The following is a 19,029-nucleotide window of genomic DNA, read 5'->3' as shown; positions in this document are numbered from 1 at the left end:
ATCTCACTTCCGCACATAAAGATTAACACGTGTTAGATAAGATTAGGGTTACTCAAGACACATATGGCGAAACATTCTACTCACTGGGTGTGACCACGTGCTTAGAGCTGTTCACTTTTGATCAGATCACTCATGACGGATGCATGTTTTTAGTTAAGTGGCAGCAGACTGAAGTTGCGGCAGAAACAGAAGTAGTTCTGAGATATAATTTCTCAGACTAAGACCCATTTCCCATCGAAATACCAGCAACAAAAGACACCAAGGAAACATGTTCATACTTCGTGAGTGTTTTAATTAATTGAATTTCCCCTTGGGGCTCAATATCTATCTATCTATCTATCTATCTATCTATCTATCTATCTATCTATCTATCTGTCTGTCTGTCTGTCTGTCTGTCTGTCTGTCTATCTAATCCAAACCAAAATCTTTTTCCTTAATTTAACTATTAATTTGGAGCCTAAATTTAACTGTCGTCTCCGCATGACACTTATCTTTTGTCGGCTAAACTTTACTGCCCCTGAAAGGACCGTCATCTGGCGATGCTCTGTACCTGGCTCAAAGTCAACTTCTCTCACTCAACTAGCAACGGCCGCTGATACGAGAGGCTGTTCTCATGAATCATTCTTACATATAGCTTTGAAAAGTTAAGCACTGTAATTCTTATGTATTCCATATTCTTTGCTGCATGGACCCCGTTGTGTGTTGCTGTATAAGAATGCTGTGAGCCACATATGGAGAAGGTCGGGGTGGATGGGTGGGTCATAAGACACTGTGCTTTCAAGCCAGGGAGCGGAGTTCACATCCTGGGGAATACAAAACACTTTCACCCAGGAAACATGTATCTGTTCACAAGAGTGTTTTAATCCAAAAACATGTTTCTTTTCAAGAACATAAATACTTGTTTTAGTGCTTAAACTAAAATGTGGTTGTAGCATGGTGCCCCCTTATGGTTCCATCTATCTATCTTCGTCCGCTTCTCCAATTTCAATTTTCAATTTAATTTTATTTATAGTATCAAATCTCGAGAGTTATCTCGAGACACTTTACAGATAGAGTGGGTCTAGACCACACTCTATAATTTACAAAGCCCCAACAATTACAGTAATTCCCTCAAGAGCAAGCATTAGCAGTTGCTATTGCGACTGTGGCGAGGAAAAACTCCCTTTAGGAAGAAACCTCGGCAGACCCAGACTCTTGGTAGGCGGTGTCTGACGGAGCCGGTTGGGGGTGTGATGAACAGTGGCGATAAAAGTCACATTAAAGATAGTGAAACACTGACTTCGAAGGTAGTCGTTGTAGTTCATGTCATAGCAGGGCACATCGTGTCATACTGAGTAGTGCAGTCTCCTATACCGGATCCTGACTACTCTGTGCGTATGAACATCACAGCAGGACGTTGCGGGATGAAACGTGGCGCTGCAGAGCATGGGTGGATGCGGCGGAGGCAGCAGGACGCGGCTGGACATTACAGGGAATTTGCAGAGCCTGCGCGATTCCCTGTAATGTCCAACCCGCAACATAGACTCCGGGAGTAAACTCCCCAGAGCTAGGTTAGTAACAAGCAGTTCTGGGACAGGATGCATACAAAAGGAAACAAATGAAAACATTGATGAGAGGCTGTACTGGCCTGCCTCCCTCTACTCTCACTATATTATTGATTATATGATAAACAAATCTGATGACTATGAAGAGAAGCAGGTGGGCCGGGTTAGGCGGACGCTGCAACTCCTCACTCCTTAACTATAAGCTTTATCAAAGAGGAGAGTTTTCAGTTTACTCTTAAATGTGGTGACGGTGTCTGCCCCCCGAACCCAGACTGGGAGCTGGTTCCACAGGAAAGGAGCCTGATAGCTGAAGGCTCTGGCTCCCATTCTACTTTTAGAGACTCTAGGAACCACAAGTAACTCTGCATTCTGGGAGCACAGTGCTCTAGTGGGAAAATAAGGTACTAAGAGCTGTTCTAGATAGGATGGTGCTTGACCATTTAGGGCTTTGTAGGTCAGGAGAAGGACTTTAAAGTCAATCCTGAATTTTACAGGAAGCCAATGAAGAGAATCTAATACAGGAGAGATATGATCTCTTTTCTTAGTTCTCGGGTCGCGGGGGGAGCAGCTCCAGCAGGGGACCCCAAACTTCCCTTTCCCGAGCCACATTAACCAGCTCAGACTGGGGGATCCCGAGGCGTTCCCAGGCCAGGTTGGAGATATAATCCCTCCACCTAGTCCTGGGTCTTCCCCGAGGCCTCCTCCCAGCTGGATGTGCCTGGGACACCTCCCTAGGGAGGCGCCCAGGGGGCATCCGTACCAGATGCCCGAACCACCTCAACTGGCTCCTTTCGACGCAAAGGAGCAGCGGCTCTACTCCGAGCTCCTCACCCTATCTCTAAGGGAGACGCCAGCCACCCTCCTGACGAAACCCATTTCGGCCGCTTGTACCCTGGATCTTGTTCTTTCGGTCATGACCCAGCCTTCATGACCATAGGTGAGGGTAGGAACGACAACTGACTGGTAGATCGAGAGCTTTGCCTTCTGGCTCAGCTCTCTTTTCGTCACAATCGTGTGATAGATTGAATGTAATACCGCACCCGCTGCGCCAATTCTCCGACCAATCTCCCGCTCCATTGTCCCCTCACTCGCGAACAAAACCCCAAGTTACTTGAACTCCTTCACTTGGGGTAAGGACTCATTCTCCACCTGGAGAGGGCATTCCATCGGTTTCCTGCTGAGAACCATGGCCTCAGATTTAGAGGTGCTGATCCTCATCCCAGCCGCTTCGCACTCGGCTGCGAACCGATCCAGTGAGTGTTGAAGGTCACAGGCCGTTGATGCCATGAGGACCACATCATCTGCAAAGAGCAGCGATGAGATCCCCAGCCCACCAAACTGCAACCCCTCCCCACCCCGACTACGCCTTGATATCCTATCCATAAATATTACAAACAGGATTGGTGACAAAGTGCAGCCCTGGCAGAGGCCAACCCTCACTTGAAACGAGTCCGATTTACTGCCGAGAACCCGGACAAAGCTCTCACTTTGGTCGTACAGAGATTGGATGGCCCTGAGAAGAGACCCCCTCACCCCATACTCCCGCAGCACCTCCCACAGTATCTCCCGGGGGACCCGGTCATACGCCTTTTCCAGATCCACAAAACACATGTAAACTGGTTGGGCATACTCCCAGGCTCCCTCCAGGATCCTTGTGAGAGTGAAGAGCTGGTCCGTTGTTCCACGACCAGGACGGAATGTTCTGGTCGTTCTTCTTCAACCCGAGGTTCGACTATCGGCCAAACCCTCCTTTCCAGCACCTTGGAGTAGACTTTACCAGGGAGGCTGAGAAGTGTGATACCCCTGTAATTGGCACACACCCTCTGGTCCCCCTTTTTAAAAAGGGGAACCACCACCCCAGTCTGCCACTCCTTTGGCACTGTCCCAGACTTCCACGCAATGTTGAAGAGGCGTGTCAACCAGGACAGCCAGAGCCTTGAGCATTTCTGGACAGATCTCATCAATCCCAGGGGCTTTGCCACTGTGGAGTTGTTTGACTACATCAGTGACTTCCGCCTGGGAAATTGACAACGATCCCCCATCATCCTCCAGCTCTGCCTCTAACATAGTATTAGTCGGATTCAGGAGTTCCTCAAAGTGCTCCTTCCACCGCCCTATTACCTCCTCAGTTGAGGTCAACAGTGTCCCATCCTTACTGTACACAGCTTGGATGGTTCCCCGCTTCCCCATCCTGAGGTGGCGAACAGTTTTCCAGAAGCACCTTGGTGCCGACCGAAAGTCCTTCTCCATGTCTTCTCCAAACTTCTCCCACACTCGCTGCTTTGCCTCTCTCACGGCAGAGGCTGCAGCCCTTCGGTACCCTGCATCTGCCTCAGGAGTCCTCTGGGATAACATATCCCGGAAGGACTCCTTCTTCAGTCGGACGGCTTCCCTGACTACCGGTGTCCACCACAGTGTTCGTGGGTTACCGCCCCTTGAGGCACCTAAGACCCTAAGACCACAGCTCCTCGCCACAGCTTCAGCAATGGAAACTTTGAACATTGTCCACTCGGGTTCAATGCCCCCAGCCTCCACAGGGATGCACGAAAAGCTCTGCCGGAGGTGTGAGTTGAAAGTCATGTTTAGTTTAGTTATGGTTGGCTAAACTTAAATGTCATGTTCACTCATAAGACTGACAGCTCACAGAGCTCTGTAGCTGGCTACCAGTAACCTATTGTCGGATAAACTTAACTACCAACTGCCGCTGATACGAGCGACAGCTCACAGAGCTCTGTAGCCGCATCAAGCAACGGCCCACGGTCGCCTAATATCGTAGTATATCATATGAATTGGTATTCATACATTTGTGTATGATATCATACAAACCTGTTCATAAGAATGTGTTGGGAAACTATTGAAATATTGAAATTTGGCTTTGGCTCAGGCGTGACCAATTGGCTCCATAGTCAATAGTGTGAATGTGCGGATAGTTTATTGTTGTTTATCGTTTATTAAGGATTACCATTAGTCATCACCGTAGTGAAGACTATTCTTCCTGGGGTTCAACACATCATGGCTACTCTGTAGCTGGCTACCTATTGTTGACAGTATTTTTATTATTACTTAGAATTCCTCATGGGGGCAACAGAAACTATGCACTTTAGCTTTAAAGAAATCCTCCTACAGATTTGACCAGATCAATTAAAAAAACATTGTGTACAATCCAAAGACCTTAATGATTGAAAGTTATTAAAAGCTTGAATTTTTATCGAACAGCACGACATGGCATGGCAACCATTTTGCATGTTTTGCTATAAAACAAGTTGCTGTAACTCAAATGTATATTGTCCATTCTGCCTGAATTTACTCATGCTTAATAAGAATACAGACCTGAGGATGACTCATAGTCATAGCATATATATATATATATATATATATATATATATATATATATATATATATATATATATATATATACAGTGATGCCAAGTAACGCGTTACTCTAATCTGACCACTTTTTTCAGTAACGAGTAATCTAACGCGTTACTATTTCCAAACCAGTAATCAGATTAAAGTTACTTATCCAAGTCACTGTGCGTTACTATTTTTGTCATTTTCCATAGTAAAAATATATATTTTTGCTTTCTTTTCTTCGTCGGGAGTGAAGTCAGCGTGTACGACAGGTCACGCGTTTTCAGCATGTGGACAGTTCACGTGTACCACGCAGCGACACAAACGTAAACAACAATTGAGGGAGGAGAGAGATGCGCGCTTTCTAGCTGGAAATACAGTCACTATTTTGAGTTTGTGTCAGCTAAAGACGGCAATATTAAGGTTCGTTGTACACTCTGTGCTGGTGGCGACAAAGTGCTATCTAGCTACGAAAACACTACGTCAAATTTGAAGAAACATTTGGAGTCGCAGCACTGCAGTCAAACTTACAGAGCAAGTCCCAGCAGGTGGTGCGAAGCAGAGAGAAGGAGGTCCCCCATCACCCAAACAACAAAAGCTGGACATCAGTGCAAAACCAGTAAGTGGGGGAGAGTTGAAGAAGTTGGTCGGGCAGTAGGCCTATGTTGTAGCGGAAATGCTGCCCTTAAACACGGTTGACTCGCTCTCTTTCGTGCCATAATAAACCAGATCCCTACTACTGGCAACGCCGAGCTGCCTCACAGTAAACCGGTTGTCATTTTTATGTTGAGGCTGTGGGGGTGTTGTTGCTGAATGTAACTAGTAAAGTAACTTGTAATCTAAGTAATCTGTAAAGTAACTAAGTTACTTTTTCAAAGTAACTGTGGCAACACACACACACACACACACATTAACAAACGCCTTGCTATATTCCTGTACTGTTTCTTTATGTTCGGTTATTCTTGGCTATTCTGTGTTACTTGTTGTGTTGTTTTATTAGATTATTTGTCCATTAATCTTACCAGAAACAGAGAATCTGACAAAGTTACTTTGGGGTGAGATGAAGTCTTGACTTGAACTCCTTGTCTGATACTGACACTGGTACGATCCTTCATTGGGAAAGTCCACTTGGACAATGTTGAAGGTAGCAGAGTTGGTACGTGTTTCTGTCTTTCTGGATGAACCTGAGGAGTGCTGCAGGATGAATGTCCCTCCTAAAACCTGAGTTGAGATCAAACAAGTGATGCCAACATCTTGACCCCAGGTAACCTCACCAACAGGATTCATGGATATGCTGGGTGTCGGGAGGCTCACTGAAAAAAATAAAATGTTAAGAGTGAAAAATGTATTACCTTGAGCTGAGATATTTTTCAGTTATAAGATGTGATAGACTTTATTAATCCCACACTGGGGAATTTCCCTTGTTAGTTGCCTGAATTGCTTTAATTTTTTTTTTACGTTAATCTTGATCGCTATAAATATGCTTGTACTTTCGAGTGAAAAAACCCCGACCCGGTGCAGGCAACTACTAGTTTAAGAGCGCCTTTGTGCCTCTTAACAGACACAAAATTCAATCAAAATGTCTTTGAAACATAAACAGGGCTCTTACGTGACAACATGTGTTTTCAGACATTGTTTAAATTCACCTATCCTGTCTCGATCCTGCCGGTAGGTAGCTAGCCCTGTTAGCTGCTAGCTGTTAGCTGCTAGCTGCCATCTGTGATGAGTGTGTTCAGCCAAGCTTCTGTTTTAATTATCATGCAGCAGTTCCGTGTAGCTCACCCATTTTGTGTGTGATTGATCTGGTGTTGGTGAGTAGGAGGCTTGGCAGTGTCGATTTGTGTGTTAATTCCCTTAGCCGGGCTAGCATGCCCGACTGGGCATATACAGTTGGAACCAGATATTTACATACACTTCAGAAAAAAGAAGTGTTTTATTTCTTTACTATCATACATTAAATCAGAGTAAACTTTTTCTGTTTTAGATCAATAAATATTAACATATTTTTTGCATTTGTTAAATGTCAGAATTGAGCGAGGGAGAATTTTTACGTATTTTTTTTATCACTTTCATCAAAGTCAGAAGTATACATAAACTACGTTTGTGTCTTTAAACAAAAAGAAAACTCCAGATGATTCCATTCTGAGCTTAAGAAGCTTCTGATAGGTTAATTGATTCCATTTAAGTTAATTGACCGTTCGCAAAAGCCACGCCCCCTAGTTATTGTTACTACGCCCGTCAAACAATTGTGAACCAGACACATAGCCATGGCGGACCAAGTGATGCCTGTTTCTTGTAGAGTAACTAGCGTTGCAGAAGGCTGTAGTCTTGCGCTTAAGTCCCGTGGGAATTCAGTTGTAGCAGGAAAAGGTAAACAGCAGTGTGCAGATCGGAGCTTAATGTGTGAAAAGTGAAGAGCGGAGGTGTTCACAAGGGAAGAAGCTTGGAGTAACTATGGAGCTAGAGCTAGCCTTCAGTGGCGCTGTTACTGTACGGGAAACAGGCATGATTTGGCCCGTTTCCATGTAGTTACATAGTCACTGATATGATCATAACCACTACAGTGCTCAAATACCTATTTTTGAGGAGGGAATAAACTTCAAAATTTCGCCGCAAAAGCATGAACTGTCCTCTGGAGGACATCGCCGCAAAGCATGAACTGTCCTCTGGAGGACATCCACCAGACCAGCGGCCGCCTGTGGATTGTTGTCGGCCACGGCAGGCGAGGGAGGAAGTAGAAGGATGCCCCGGACGGGGCTGCTAGCCTGGCTAAGGAAACTACCACACAATTCGCCACTGCAGAGACTCATATTCACACAAAATGGATATATATATATATATATATATATATATATATATATATATATATATATATATATATATATATATATATATATATGCTACAAATACACATGGAACTGCTGCGTGATGATTATTACCGGAGCCTGGCTGAACACACTCACTCATCCCAGACGGCAGCTAGCAGCTAAGAGGTATAGGTGAATTTAAACAATGGCTAAGTTGCTAAACGCATCTTGTTGTCATGTAAGGGCCCTGTTCATGTTGCACATTTTAATTGCATTTTGTGTCTGTTAAGAGGCGCAAAAGCACTCATGAGCCCTATCTTGCACTCCGCGCAATTGCCTTTGTACACCGACGCATGTATCATTCCTATTTTGCACCCGACGCAGTCGGACTTTTCCCTCCACAGACGCAGTCCGTTAAATTAGGGAATGTATTTGCGCTCCCGGGGGGCGGTTCAGCAAAAGAGGAGGCGTGTTCCGGGCGTAAACGTTACTTTGTGCTATTCTACAGTTTCAGAAAACAATTCCACCATTGACCAGGAAAAACCTGGTCTAAAGTCAGTGGTGCTAGTCTAAAGTCAGTAGCGCGTTATTCAGATGCTATTTTAGGGGCGCATGCTTGGCCATAATGTAGCGTGTGCACAACGCGCATACACTTCTCTCATCTAAATGGATGCAGCAGTTCCCATTTTTGCAAACCATACATAATTACAAAGGAAAATATTACTGAAAATGCGCTTCAGGTGTTTGGATAGGTCAGGAGGCTACAGTACAGTCCTCAAAAAGTCGCAGCATTCTTTGTGGCTTGTTGTGTTTTACACAACATTTCCATGAATCATGGATCTGTTGATGACATAAATGAGGAAATATTAGAGGACTTAAGGAGACGTGATGTTGAACTACGGCGGGATCTGGTCCGGGGAGTAATGCGGATGAGGTCCTGATGGAGCGGGTGGACGGAGATGGAGTGGGGGAAGAGGAAGGGGCACAACAGGTGCAGGTGGTGCGTTTGGAGGCCCCCGCGCGTCGCTGCAGCAATCATCTCCGAGACTTGAGGAGATGCGCCCGAGAGGCCGCAGCAACATCGCCACTTGGCCAAGAAAAAAAAAATAATTTTTTTTTTTTTTTTTTTTTTTTTTTTTTTGGGGGGTTGTGGGGTGGGGTTGGGGGGGTTTTGGTTTGTTGTTTTTGGGGTGGGGGGGGGGGGGGGGGGGGGGTGGGTGGGGTGGGGGGGGGGGTGGTGGGTTTTTTTTTTTTTTTTTTTTTTTAACACCAAATTTTTTTTTTTTACTCCCTTTTTTTTTTTTTTTTTTTTTGGGGGGGGGTTTTTTTTTTTTTTTTAAAAAAAAAAAGGGGAAGAACCGCCCCCCCCCCTTTTTTTTTTTTTTTTTTTTTTTTTTTTTTTTTTTTTTTTTTTGTTAAAAAGGGGCTTTTTTTTTTTCCCCCCAAACTGCCATTTTAGCTGAGTGGGAGCTTAGCTTTAGCAGCTCCGTGTTGCTAGCACCGATTCGGCTCGTCTTTTTTTGCTATCGACAGTACTCCTATACATATAGCGGTCAAGATTAACGTAAAAATTGCCCGGAGTTCTCGTTTAATCAGTGTTTAAAAAGGACAACGTTGAGGTTGTTTGGGGTACGTTTTTACCATAGGCGCATCGTTTCACGATCTTGCTGAAATCGCAATGTTTGACGGGGGTCCTTCTCCTTAGTTACAGTTGCTGAGCTAGGATTGGACGAGGACCGTTCGACGGCGGGGTTTTGCGAACGGTCAATTGGTGGCATGCCTGTGGATGCATATAAAGGCACACCTCAAACACACAGCCTCTTTCTTTGACATCATGGGAAAATCAAGAGAAATCAACCAAGACATCAGGAAAAGAATTGTGGACATCCACGAGTGTGGCTCATCCTTAGGTGCAATTTCCAGATGCCTGAAGGTCCCACATTCATCTGTTCAGACAATAATACGCAAGTATAAAAAACATGGGAATGTACAACCATCATACCGCTCAGGAAGGAGACGGATTCTGAGTCCCAGAGAGGAAGGTTTTTTGGTGCGAAATGTGCGAATCAATCCCAGGACAACAGCAAAAGACCTTGGGAAGATGCTAGCTGAAACTGGTAAGACAGTGTCATTATCCACAGTAAAACGAGTCCTGTACCACCATGAGCTAAAAGGTTACTCTGGGAGAAGAAAGCCATTACTTCAAAACCATCATAAAAAAGCCAGACTACAGTTTTCAACTGCACATGGGGACAAAAATCTTAATTTCTGGAGACATGTTCTGTGGTCTGACGATTACAAAAATGTAACTGTTTGGCCATAATGATAAACAGTATATTTGGAGGAAAAAGGACGAAGCTTTGAAGCCTCAGAACACCATCCCAACTGTGAAGTATGGGGGTGGTAGTATAATGTTGTGGGGCTGCTTTGCTGCAGAAGGGACTGGTGCACTTCACAAAATAGATGGCATCATGAGAAAAGAAAATTGTGTGGATATATTGAAGCAACATCTGAAGACATCAGCCAGGAAGTTAAAGCTTGGGTGCAAATGGGTCTTCCAAATGGACAATGACCCAAAGCATACCTCCAAATTAGTGGCTTAAGGACAACAAAGTCAAGGTATTGGAGTGACCATCACAAAGCCCTGATCTCAATCCCATAGAAAATTTGTGGGCGGCACTGAAAAGGCGAGTGCGAGCAAGAAGGCCTACAAACCTGACCCAGTTACACCACTTCTGTCAAGAGGAGTGGGCCAAAATTCCAGCAAACTATTGTAGAAAGCTTGTGGAAGGATACCCAAAACATTTGGCCCAAGTGAAACAGTTTCGGGGCAATTCTACCAAATACTAAGGAAGTGTATGTATACTTCTGACTTTGATGAAAGTGATACAAAAAATACATAAAAATTCTCCCTCGCTTGATTCTGACATTTAACAAATGCAAAAAATATGTTAATATGTATTGATCTAAAACAGAAAAAGTTTACTCTGGTTTAATGTATGACAGTAAAGAAATAAAAGTTTTTGTGTTTTTTTTCTGAAGTGTATGTAAATATCTGGTTCCAACTGTATATATTATATTGTGTTTCTTGCAGAAGTTAGATGAGAAAATTGATACTACTCACAGGTGTCTCCTCATATAACTCTCAACAAGAAAGCCAACAACTCTGCAAACAAAATTTTTAATCAATTTTTGGGGAACTGACTGATTTCCTTACCAGTAACAGAGAGGCTGACAGAGTCACTTGAGGAGGTGAAGTCTTGACCTGCAACTGTTATCTTATACTGACACTGGTATGATCCTTCGTTGTCAAAGTTGACTTTAGGCATGATGAAGGTAGCAGAGTTGGTACTTGACATTTGGGTTTCTCCAACTGAACTTGAAGCCTTTTTCAAAATAAATGTTGGACTTAAAATCTGTTGAGTTTGAGTTGAGACAGAACAAGTGATGTCGACGTTCTGACCCCAGGTAACCTCAGCAGCAGGATTCATGGAGATGTTGGGCTTAGGGAGGAGTGCTGAAACATAACACAACAATATAATCAGGAGGGAAAATGGGAACTCTGACTGATGGAACATCCAATAAATCGTACAGATTTAAAAGCCTCCTGTTTTTAATAAAAAGTTTAAAGATTTGAGAATTTACTGGTCTTTTTTATTTTTATTTTTTTGAGTAACGATGTTTGTACCAGTCAAGCTGAATTACTGTAAAGAGGCATTGTTTGTTTTATAGGCCTTTCCTGAATTGCTCAACTTTTTCAGGTTCACATGCTTGTTTTTAAAATGTAATTTCTCTTCCACTGATATTTGAAAAAGACAACCAGAGTTTAAGCTGTGAAAGCCCCTCATGTGAAAGGGTGCAACACAAGCTGAACACTTTAAATACAACCTGATTATATGCTTGTCTCCCTGCATATGGTGTGCAGTTCTGTCCCATTTAAGTCAAGAGTGGGACCTCAAATGGCAAATAACTTGTATGATGTACGTAAAATGATTCAAAATGAAAATTATTTACAACAGGATTTTGGTAGAAGAGCCACATATGCATGTTTTGTATTCAACCTTCTAACACTGTTCCCGTCAATAATGACTGATTTACACATTCCCTGTACCATAAATATGGCATTTTTCATCAGATTGCCACAAGACCCTACGATATCCTTCAGAAAAGGCATTTGAACACATAACATTCATTGTGACTACTTTTTTTTTTTATTTTGAGTGATTTATTCAACTTAGTCACACTTCTTTTGTTTACAGTCAAAAATGACCGCCATAGGAAATGGGAAAGAGTATAATTTTCATCCAGGAAATAAAAGACCTCTGCATACACACACTCCTACAACTTTCCTGTGCTTGTGTACCCATTCACAGGTGCAAAGCTTCAATTTGGAAGGGACACTGCACCGTGACTGCAATTTGCCATTTGTGCGTGTGAACCACCAATGTTCGCACACACAGAAACACACACAAACACACACACACACACACACACACACGTACACTCACACACACACACTCTCACACACACATAGTTCATGTTGACACTTGTGCATGTGAACTACCAATGTTCACAAACACATGCATGCACACATACACAGAAACACACACACACACACACACACACACACACACGTTATAGATGTTAATGTTCTAATAAGGTTCTCTTACAATAAATGTTCTATTAAAAATACTTTTTGTCATTTTTATTGGCATATATGTTAAAATAAGAGCAGTTAAAACTGTCCTGTCAAATTTTACCGAAAACAGTAAATTAAGGGGGTAGCAACAAACAGTGTTTAAAGGTTAAGCATTTGCGTCTCTTTCTTATTTTGAGAACAAGTCTCTTGATGTTTTAATTTACTCATGTATAGACTTTGATATTTTAAGCATTTTTAATTTGGAGTGCTTTTCTCCTAATGTTTGTGTTTTTGTTTTTGTGTACGATGTATTTTTAGCCACAGCAATGTTCTATGAATGGCAATAGGCCCTTATCTCACAGCAACAATTTTGACATTTTCATTGAAGGGCAAGTAGGTGTAATTAATAACATTAAATATGGCCCTACCATTTAAGTGGGCCACGGCCCGGGAATGAGCCAGCATGCAGCAGAACCTTCTCACTGGAATGGCAGGGACACACTCAATAGAACTTTCTCACCTGAACAGACCACACCAGCATCCTCCCCATGTCCACAGTTGTGTGTCCCAAATCCTCTGTGCTGACACTGAGTTACAGACCTCTCACTTCCTGAACAGGCCACATCATCAAGCCAGATTTCTCCGGTTCCTTCACCAAAGTGGGCTGATTTAGGGGCATTCAGTGCCGTACCACAGCCCAACTCTCTGCAAACCACCTCAGCATCGTTTAAGTCCCAATAATCATCACAAACTGTTCCCCAGATATTCTTGTAATATATTTCAACTCGCCCAGAGCACAGAGTAGACCCAGCCAATCGGACACCTAGGCAGAGAACACAGAAGACACACCATTGTTGGGGGTGGTCTTCATTTAGTCATGAAAGAAAACCGTCTTTGTTAAACACATTTGGCAAAAGTTATGACTAATTTGCATGCTTAACATTCTTACAAGACTGTGAGTATGATATCGATCAATCACTTGATACACTGCTTCACTTACATTACAGTTTAAGTAACAGTTTCTGGTGTGTTAGCAACATTTCACACTTGTTCTGCTTTCTAATTCTAAAAGTATGGTGTGGTTACCAGCTCTTTTCCATCGCTGCATCTGAGTGACAGAGCTGTCTATAGAAAAGGATACATTTATTCAAAACATTTTATCCAAAATCTTTGTCACCTGAACAGACCACACCTGCATCCTCTCCATGTCCACAGTTGTGTGTCCCAAATCCTCTGTGCTGACACAGAGTTACAGACCTCTCACTTCCTGAACAGGCCACATCATCAAGCCAGATTTGTCCGGTTCCTTCACCAAAAGAGGCTGATTGAGTGGCACTCAGTGCCGTACCACAGCCCAACTCTCTGCAAACCACCTCAGCATCGTTTAAGTCCCAACCATCATCACAGACTGTTCCCCAGGTTTTGTTGTAATATATTTCAACTCGCCCAGAGCACAGAGTAGACCCAGCCAATCTGACACCTAGGCAGAGAACACAGAAGACAGACCATTGCTGGGGGGGTGGGGGGTGGTGGTCTTCATTTAGTCATGACAGAAACCGTCTTTGTTAAACATATTTGGCAAAATGTATGACTAATTTACATGCTTTACATTCCTTACAAGACTGTGAGTATGATATTGATCAATCACTTGATACACTGCTTCACTTACATTACAGTTTAAGTAACAGTTTCTCGTGTGGTAGCAACATTTCACACTTGTTCTGCTTTCTAATTCTAAAAGAATGCTGTGGTTACCAGCTCTTTTCCATCACTGCATCTGAGTGACAGAGCTGTCTATAGAAAAGGATACATTTATTCAAAAAACTTTATCAAAAATCTTTCTCACCTGAACATACAACACCAGCATCCTCTCCATGTCCACAGTTGTGTGTCCCAAATCTGTTGTGCTTACACTGAGTTAGAGACCTCTCATTTCCTGAACAAGCCACATCATCAAGCCAGATTTGTCCGGTTCCTTCACCAAAGTAGGCTGATGAATGAGGGGCACTCAGTGCCGTATCACAGCCCAACTCTCTGCAAACCACCTTAGCATCATCTGAGTCCCAGCTATCATCACAGACTGTTCCCCAGGTGTTGTTGTAATAGATTTCAACTCTTCCAGAGCACAGAGTAGACCCAGACCAAGCTAATCTGATCTGACCATCTGTCAGACACATAACAACATACACTATTTAAAAATTTTGCAAAAACTGAAAACTAAAAGGATTGTATGTATTACACCATAAACTTGACTGACCTGCTGCAGGTGAAGTTGAACTCAAGAGAAAATAGACTATAGAGAGAAAGAGAGAAAAATGGTTAGGCTCATAAATTCAACAAGCTTTAAGACATAAATAAAGTTTGCGGAAGGTTGGGTTTCTGAGCCCCATTTTGAATAGTGGGCATAACACTTCTGTGATGCAACACCGGTCCCTCCCGCCATGGAGACCGGACTCTTGATTTGCGCCTCCTGCTGCTACGGAGTTAGCAGTGGTGTTTGCTAGGTGTGCTAATTAGCATTTGCTAGTGACCGGTGGCCCTTGGCCAGCCTATCTTCAACTTACTCATGCGGACACATAGGCTCTGCAATCATGCGCAACAAAATAAAACATGCAAGAATGAAACCTCCCTTTCAATACCATGGATGGTGCTACTTAGCCAGGCCAGTCAAAACACTTATTTATGAACTTCCAATATTCAATAAAAAATATATATATATTTTTAAATAAAATAGCACAACGTGGTGTAAACATGAAAATAAGTAACAGTGAAGGCCTATGCGTCATACTAAGAAAACGGAGTTCAGTCATCGTTTTCTGCTCTCCTGTGGAAGGGTCATCTGTGGCATGTCGCCACTTCCAGGCATAGGCAAAAATGTAAATAGGCTATACACAGGGCTTAAAGTGATGGTTCGGAGTAATTTACCCTAGGGTCCTTTGCACCATGACCTCGAGCCAAACACCCCCCCAGAAGCTTTCTTCACCTGGGTCTAACATTGGGCGAGTTAGCGTAGAGTAGCGTTAGCCGCTGAATAGCTTAGCGCAGGGGCTAATGGACCCACGTTTCTATCTCTTAAATGACCCCACTAATAATGCCCGAAATGATACCAAACGTCTACAGTAGTACGAATAGGTTATGCGCTCATAAAACGATGGATTGGAAAGTTTGTAAGTACACCAGAAGTTTATGAACACTTGCCTGCTCTCTTCTGCTCTCTGTTGCTGCTGCTGCTACCTGCAGTTAGACGAGTGCTTAGGGACATCTACAAATTACTACACCGAAAAGAGATACAACAAAAATATGTATTAATTTAATGATTAAATAAGGTAATGTCTCCAAACTTACCTCAATTATTGCTTTCTCCTTGCTTAGTTATATTACAGCACTTACTTTAAAAAATAAGTTAAATTAAAAAATAATTTTGTTGCATCTCTTTTCGGTGTTGTAATTTTAGACGTCCCCTAAGCACTCGTCTCACAGCAGCAACAACAACAGCAGAGAGCAGAAGCCAGCAGGCAAGTGTTATTTACATAAACTTCTGGGTACTTGCAAACTTTCTCCATCCGTGCTTTGAGTGCATAACCTATATATACTAGGTAGACCTTTGGTATCATTTCGGGACTATTAGTGGGGTCATTTAAGAGATACAAACGTGGGTCCATTAGCCCCTGCGCTAAGCTATTCAGCGGCTAACGCTACTCTACGCTAACTCGTCCAATGTTAGACCCAGGTGAAAAAAGCTTCTGGGGGGGTGTTTGGCTCGATGTCATGGTGCAAAGTACCCTAGGGTAAATTACTCCGAACCATCACTTTAATTTGAGACGGAACATGTTCCGGCACCTCCGACGTTGGATCCGGAACCTTTTTTATTGGATCCGGCCCCTCCTGTCTCACCAGGAAAAATTAATTGCCTAAATGAAAAAAATAAACTACTGTTTGTGTAGTGTTCAATGTTGTTATCATTTTATATCTCATATTAGCATTTTCTATGCGTTTTGACGTGAATTTTCAGGGTAAGACGGAGGAGGGAGAGGGACAGAGGGAGGGGAGGCTGCACTTGTGCTGGTTGAGATTGCTGTTGTAGCCTCATTTCCCTCAGGGCGAAAAATGTCAAAAAGACAACAAAGTTTGCATAATTTGTTCAAATATGCTGGCCCGTCGGATCCCAAACAAGCAAAAACCGTTTCTGCCGATCAAGAATGTGGAGACCACGGTGGGTTAATTTAATAGTCCGATGGATAACTGCTGCTTGTGAAAACTTTTTTACATTTCGCACCGATGCAGTGCATGTTCTGAAATAAAAATAAACATTGCCCTGATGTACACACATTGTTGTTTAGGTTTTTTTGGTCCGAGAAGCTACTAGGCAGTGTAATTTTTAGTTTTTTGTTCCGTTACGTCCAACCCCCGTTTTGAGTCGCTGGATCCACCCCCCCGCGCTCCGGGATCTCCCACTTTACAAATTAAGCACTGGCTATACAATCCATTTCTTAACTGCTAATTAATTTGCTAGTCCTAACTTTGAACCAGCAAGTTTAGTTTTAAGCTCCTCTTTTTTCTGCTTGTGGAGAGCTACGTGACACTTCAATCTATATCGATGATGACCACAGACAGTAGAGGAACAGAAGAAAGTAGCTGCAACTTCACCAAAATGAAGATGGAAAAACAGAAATATTTTGGTTCAAACGTTTACTTGCCATGTGGCGGATAGCCCTCTCACATTTACTCGCCAAACGGAAAATTTACCCACATTTGGCGTCTGGCCAAAGTGTTAATTTCGGAGCCTACTTACATCCCGTACACTGACTGCCAGTAAAACACTTTCGATAAACTTCTTCACTTACATTACAGTATAATTTCTGACATTTTAGCAACATTTCACACTTGTTCTACTTTCCAATTGTAAAAGCATGCTGTGGTTACCAGCTCTTTTTCATCGCTGCATCTGAACAGCTCTTACACAAATCCCAAGCCACAAAGACTTAGTGACAGAGCTGTCTATAGAAAATGGTACATTTATTTAAAACACTTTATCCAAAAGTTTACTCACCTGAACAGACAACATTCTCACTATGTTTACAGTTGTATGTCCCAAGCCTTTGTACTGACACTCTCACTTCCTGAACAGGCCACATTATCAAGCCAGATTTGTGTGGTTCCTTTACCAAAGAAGGCTGAATGAGGGGCACTCAGTGCCGTACCACAGCCCAACTCTCTGCACACCACCTTAGCATCGTTTAAGTCCCAGTTGTCATCACATACTGTTCCCCAGATGTTGTTTTACTAGATTTCAACTCTTTCAGAGCACCAAAATGACCCTGACCCAGCTAATCTAATATGGCCATTTGTCAGACACATAATATACAATATTTAAGTATTTTACAAAAACAAATGACTGAAAACCGACCTGCAGCAGGTTACGTTACAGTCAAGAGAAAACAGACTATAGAGAGAAGAGAAATAAATGGCAAGGCTAATTTTATTGAACAAGCTGAAAAGTTCAGAGATAAAAGAAGGTTGCTGATCTGGCAAGGCGTTGGGGGGTCTGGGATGGATGCAGTTACACAGGTTAGACCCAGCGTAGAGTAGCTACAGCCGCTAACGGAAGGTTGGATTTCTAACACTTTGGATTTAATCCAATAAAGAAACTATCAAAACATACACCGACCAAAGTTCTTCTCTTCGTCAACCAATGATTATGTTTCTCATTAAACTGAATGTGGATGTAAACAGAGGTGAATTTGATGAGGATCAGATACAGAGGATTAGGGCCACATGGAAACTATATATAATTTATATTATATTGATTTGAGTTCTGACTCAGAACTCAAATAAATGGTTTCCATGTGGCCTTAATGCTTTTACGTAAGGTTTAGGGCAACTAAATTCAATTTCATAATATTACATTAAATTTCAAGTTTATTGGAATTCTCTTCCAAACTGAAAAAATCTATTTCAAATTATGACATTCAGTTTAAGTTTTTCAAAGCAGTTATTCAAGTTAACCAATTCAAACGTAAACGATTCAAATTCAGTTTCTAGTGAAATATATTTCTGCCCGCTCAATTGTTATAAAGGGAGGAACTTACATGCACTAACATGCACGCATGGTCAATATCAAGAATATATACATATACATCAATGAACATAGCTCGGAACACAACACACACAGAAGGAATGTGAATTAATTCTCTGCTCAGGACACCACTATATCTTTTCATAGCAAATAGCCGTTTACTGCTATTTAAAGAGTAGGACCTTCATACAGAAAAATCTTAGTGTTAAGAGACTTCATGCCTATACAATACAGCGTCTATACTGTACAAAAAAGCTGCTTTCCAAATAATTTTTTTTCGAATATTTGTCTTACCCATGGCCAAATGGTTAAGGTTTCTCTGTTGTTTGCTCCCCATGGCTGACACTAAGGCTGCTCTGTATCATTTATGAGTGATAGAACAGATGACAGAAAACTGAACTTAATACTGCGGTTCACAGACGACTGCACATCCCAGAACACTTCCTCTTGCACAAATTTTTTTAGCTTTTTTCAGCTAAATTTACAGAGTACAGAACCACTGTAGCTCAAAACCATGCAAAGTACAAAAGCTGCAGCACCAAAGCAATCCATCAACCACTACTTCTGCCTCTTAAAATTGTTGATTAAAAAGAAAATTCAAGAGAGGAGTGT

The 19,029-nt window shown here is 42.5% G+C and overlaps 1 protein-coding gene across 1 annotated transcript in view; it reads right to left on the bottom strand.

Annotated features, from left to right (window-relative positions):
• Window positions 1–18,770, bottom strand: part of LOC120575287 (deleted in malignant brain tumors 1 protein-like) — a 40,864-nt gene extending 22,094 nt beyond the window's left edge. The window contains exons 1-7 of the mRNA XM_039826007.1: window positions 18,712–18,770; window positions 14,599–14,634; window positions 14,188–14,505; window positions 13,519–13,821; window positions 12,862–13,164; window positions 10,920–11,219; window positions 5,918–6,208 (exon numbers count right to left, since the gene is read on the bottom strand). Of these exons, the coding sequence (XP_039681941.1) occupies window positions 5,918–6,208; window positions 10,920–11,219; window positions 12,862–13,164; window positions 13,519–13,821; window positions 14,188–14,505; window positions 14,599–14,634; window positions 18,712–18,754 (1,594 nt within the window). The 5' untranslated portion in view covers window positions 18,755–18,770. The remainder of the gene's footprint in view (window positions 1–5,917; window positions 6,209–10,919; window positions 11,220–12,861; window positions 13,165–13,518; window positions 13,822–14,187; window positions 14,506–14,598; window positions 14,635–18,711) is intronic.
• Between the last annotated feature and the right edge of the window lie 259 nt (window positions 18,771–19,029).

This window comes from Perca fluviatilis, chromosome 15 (genome assembly GCF_010015445.1).
Source record: "Perca fluviatilis chromosome 15, GENO_Pfluv_1.0, whole genome shotgun sequence".
NCBI classification, from domain to species: domain Eukaryota; kingdom Metazoa; phylum Chordata; class Actinopteri; order Perciformes; family Percidae; genus Perca; species Perca fluviatilis.
The sequence above is the reverse complement of the archived record's forward strand: the minus strand, read 5'-3'. Positions and strand labels throughout refer to the sequence as shown.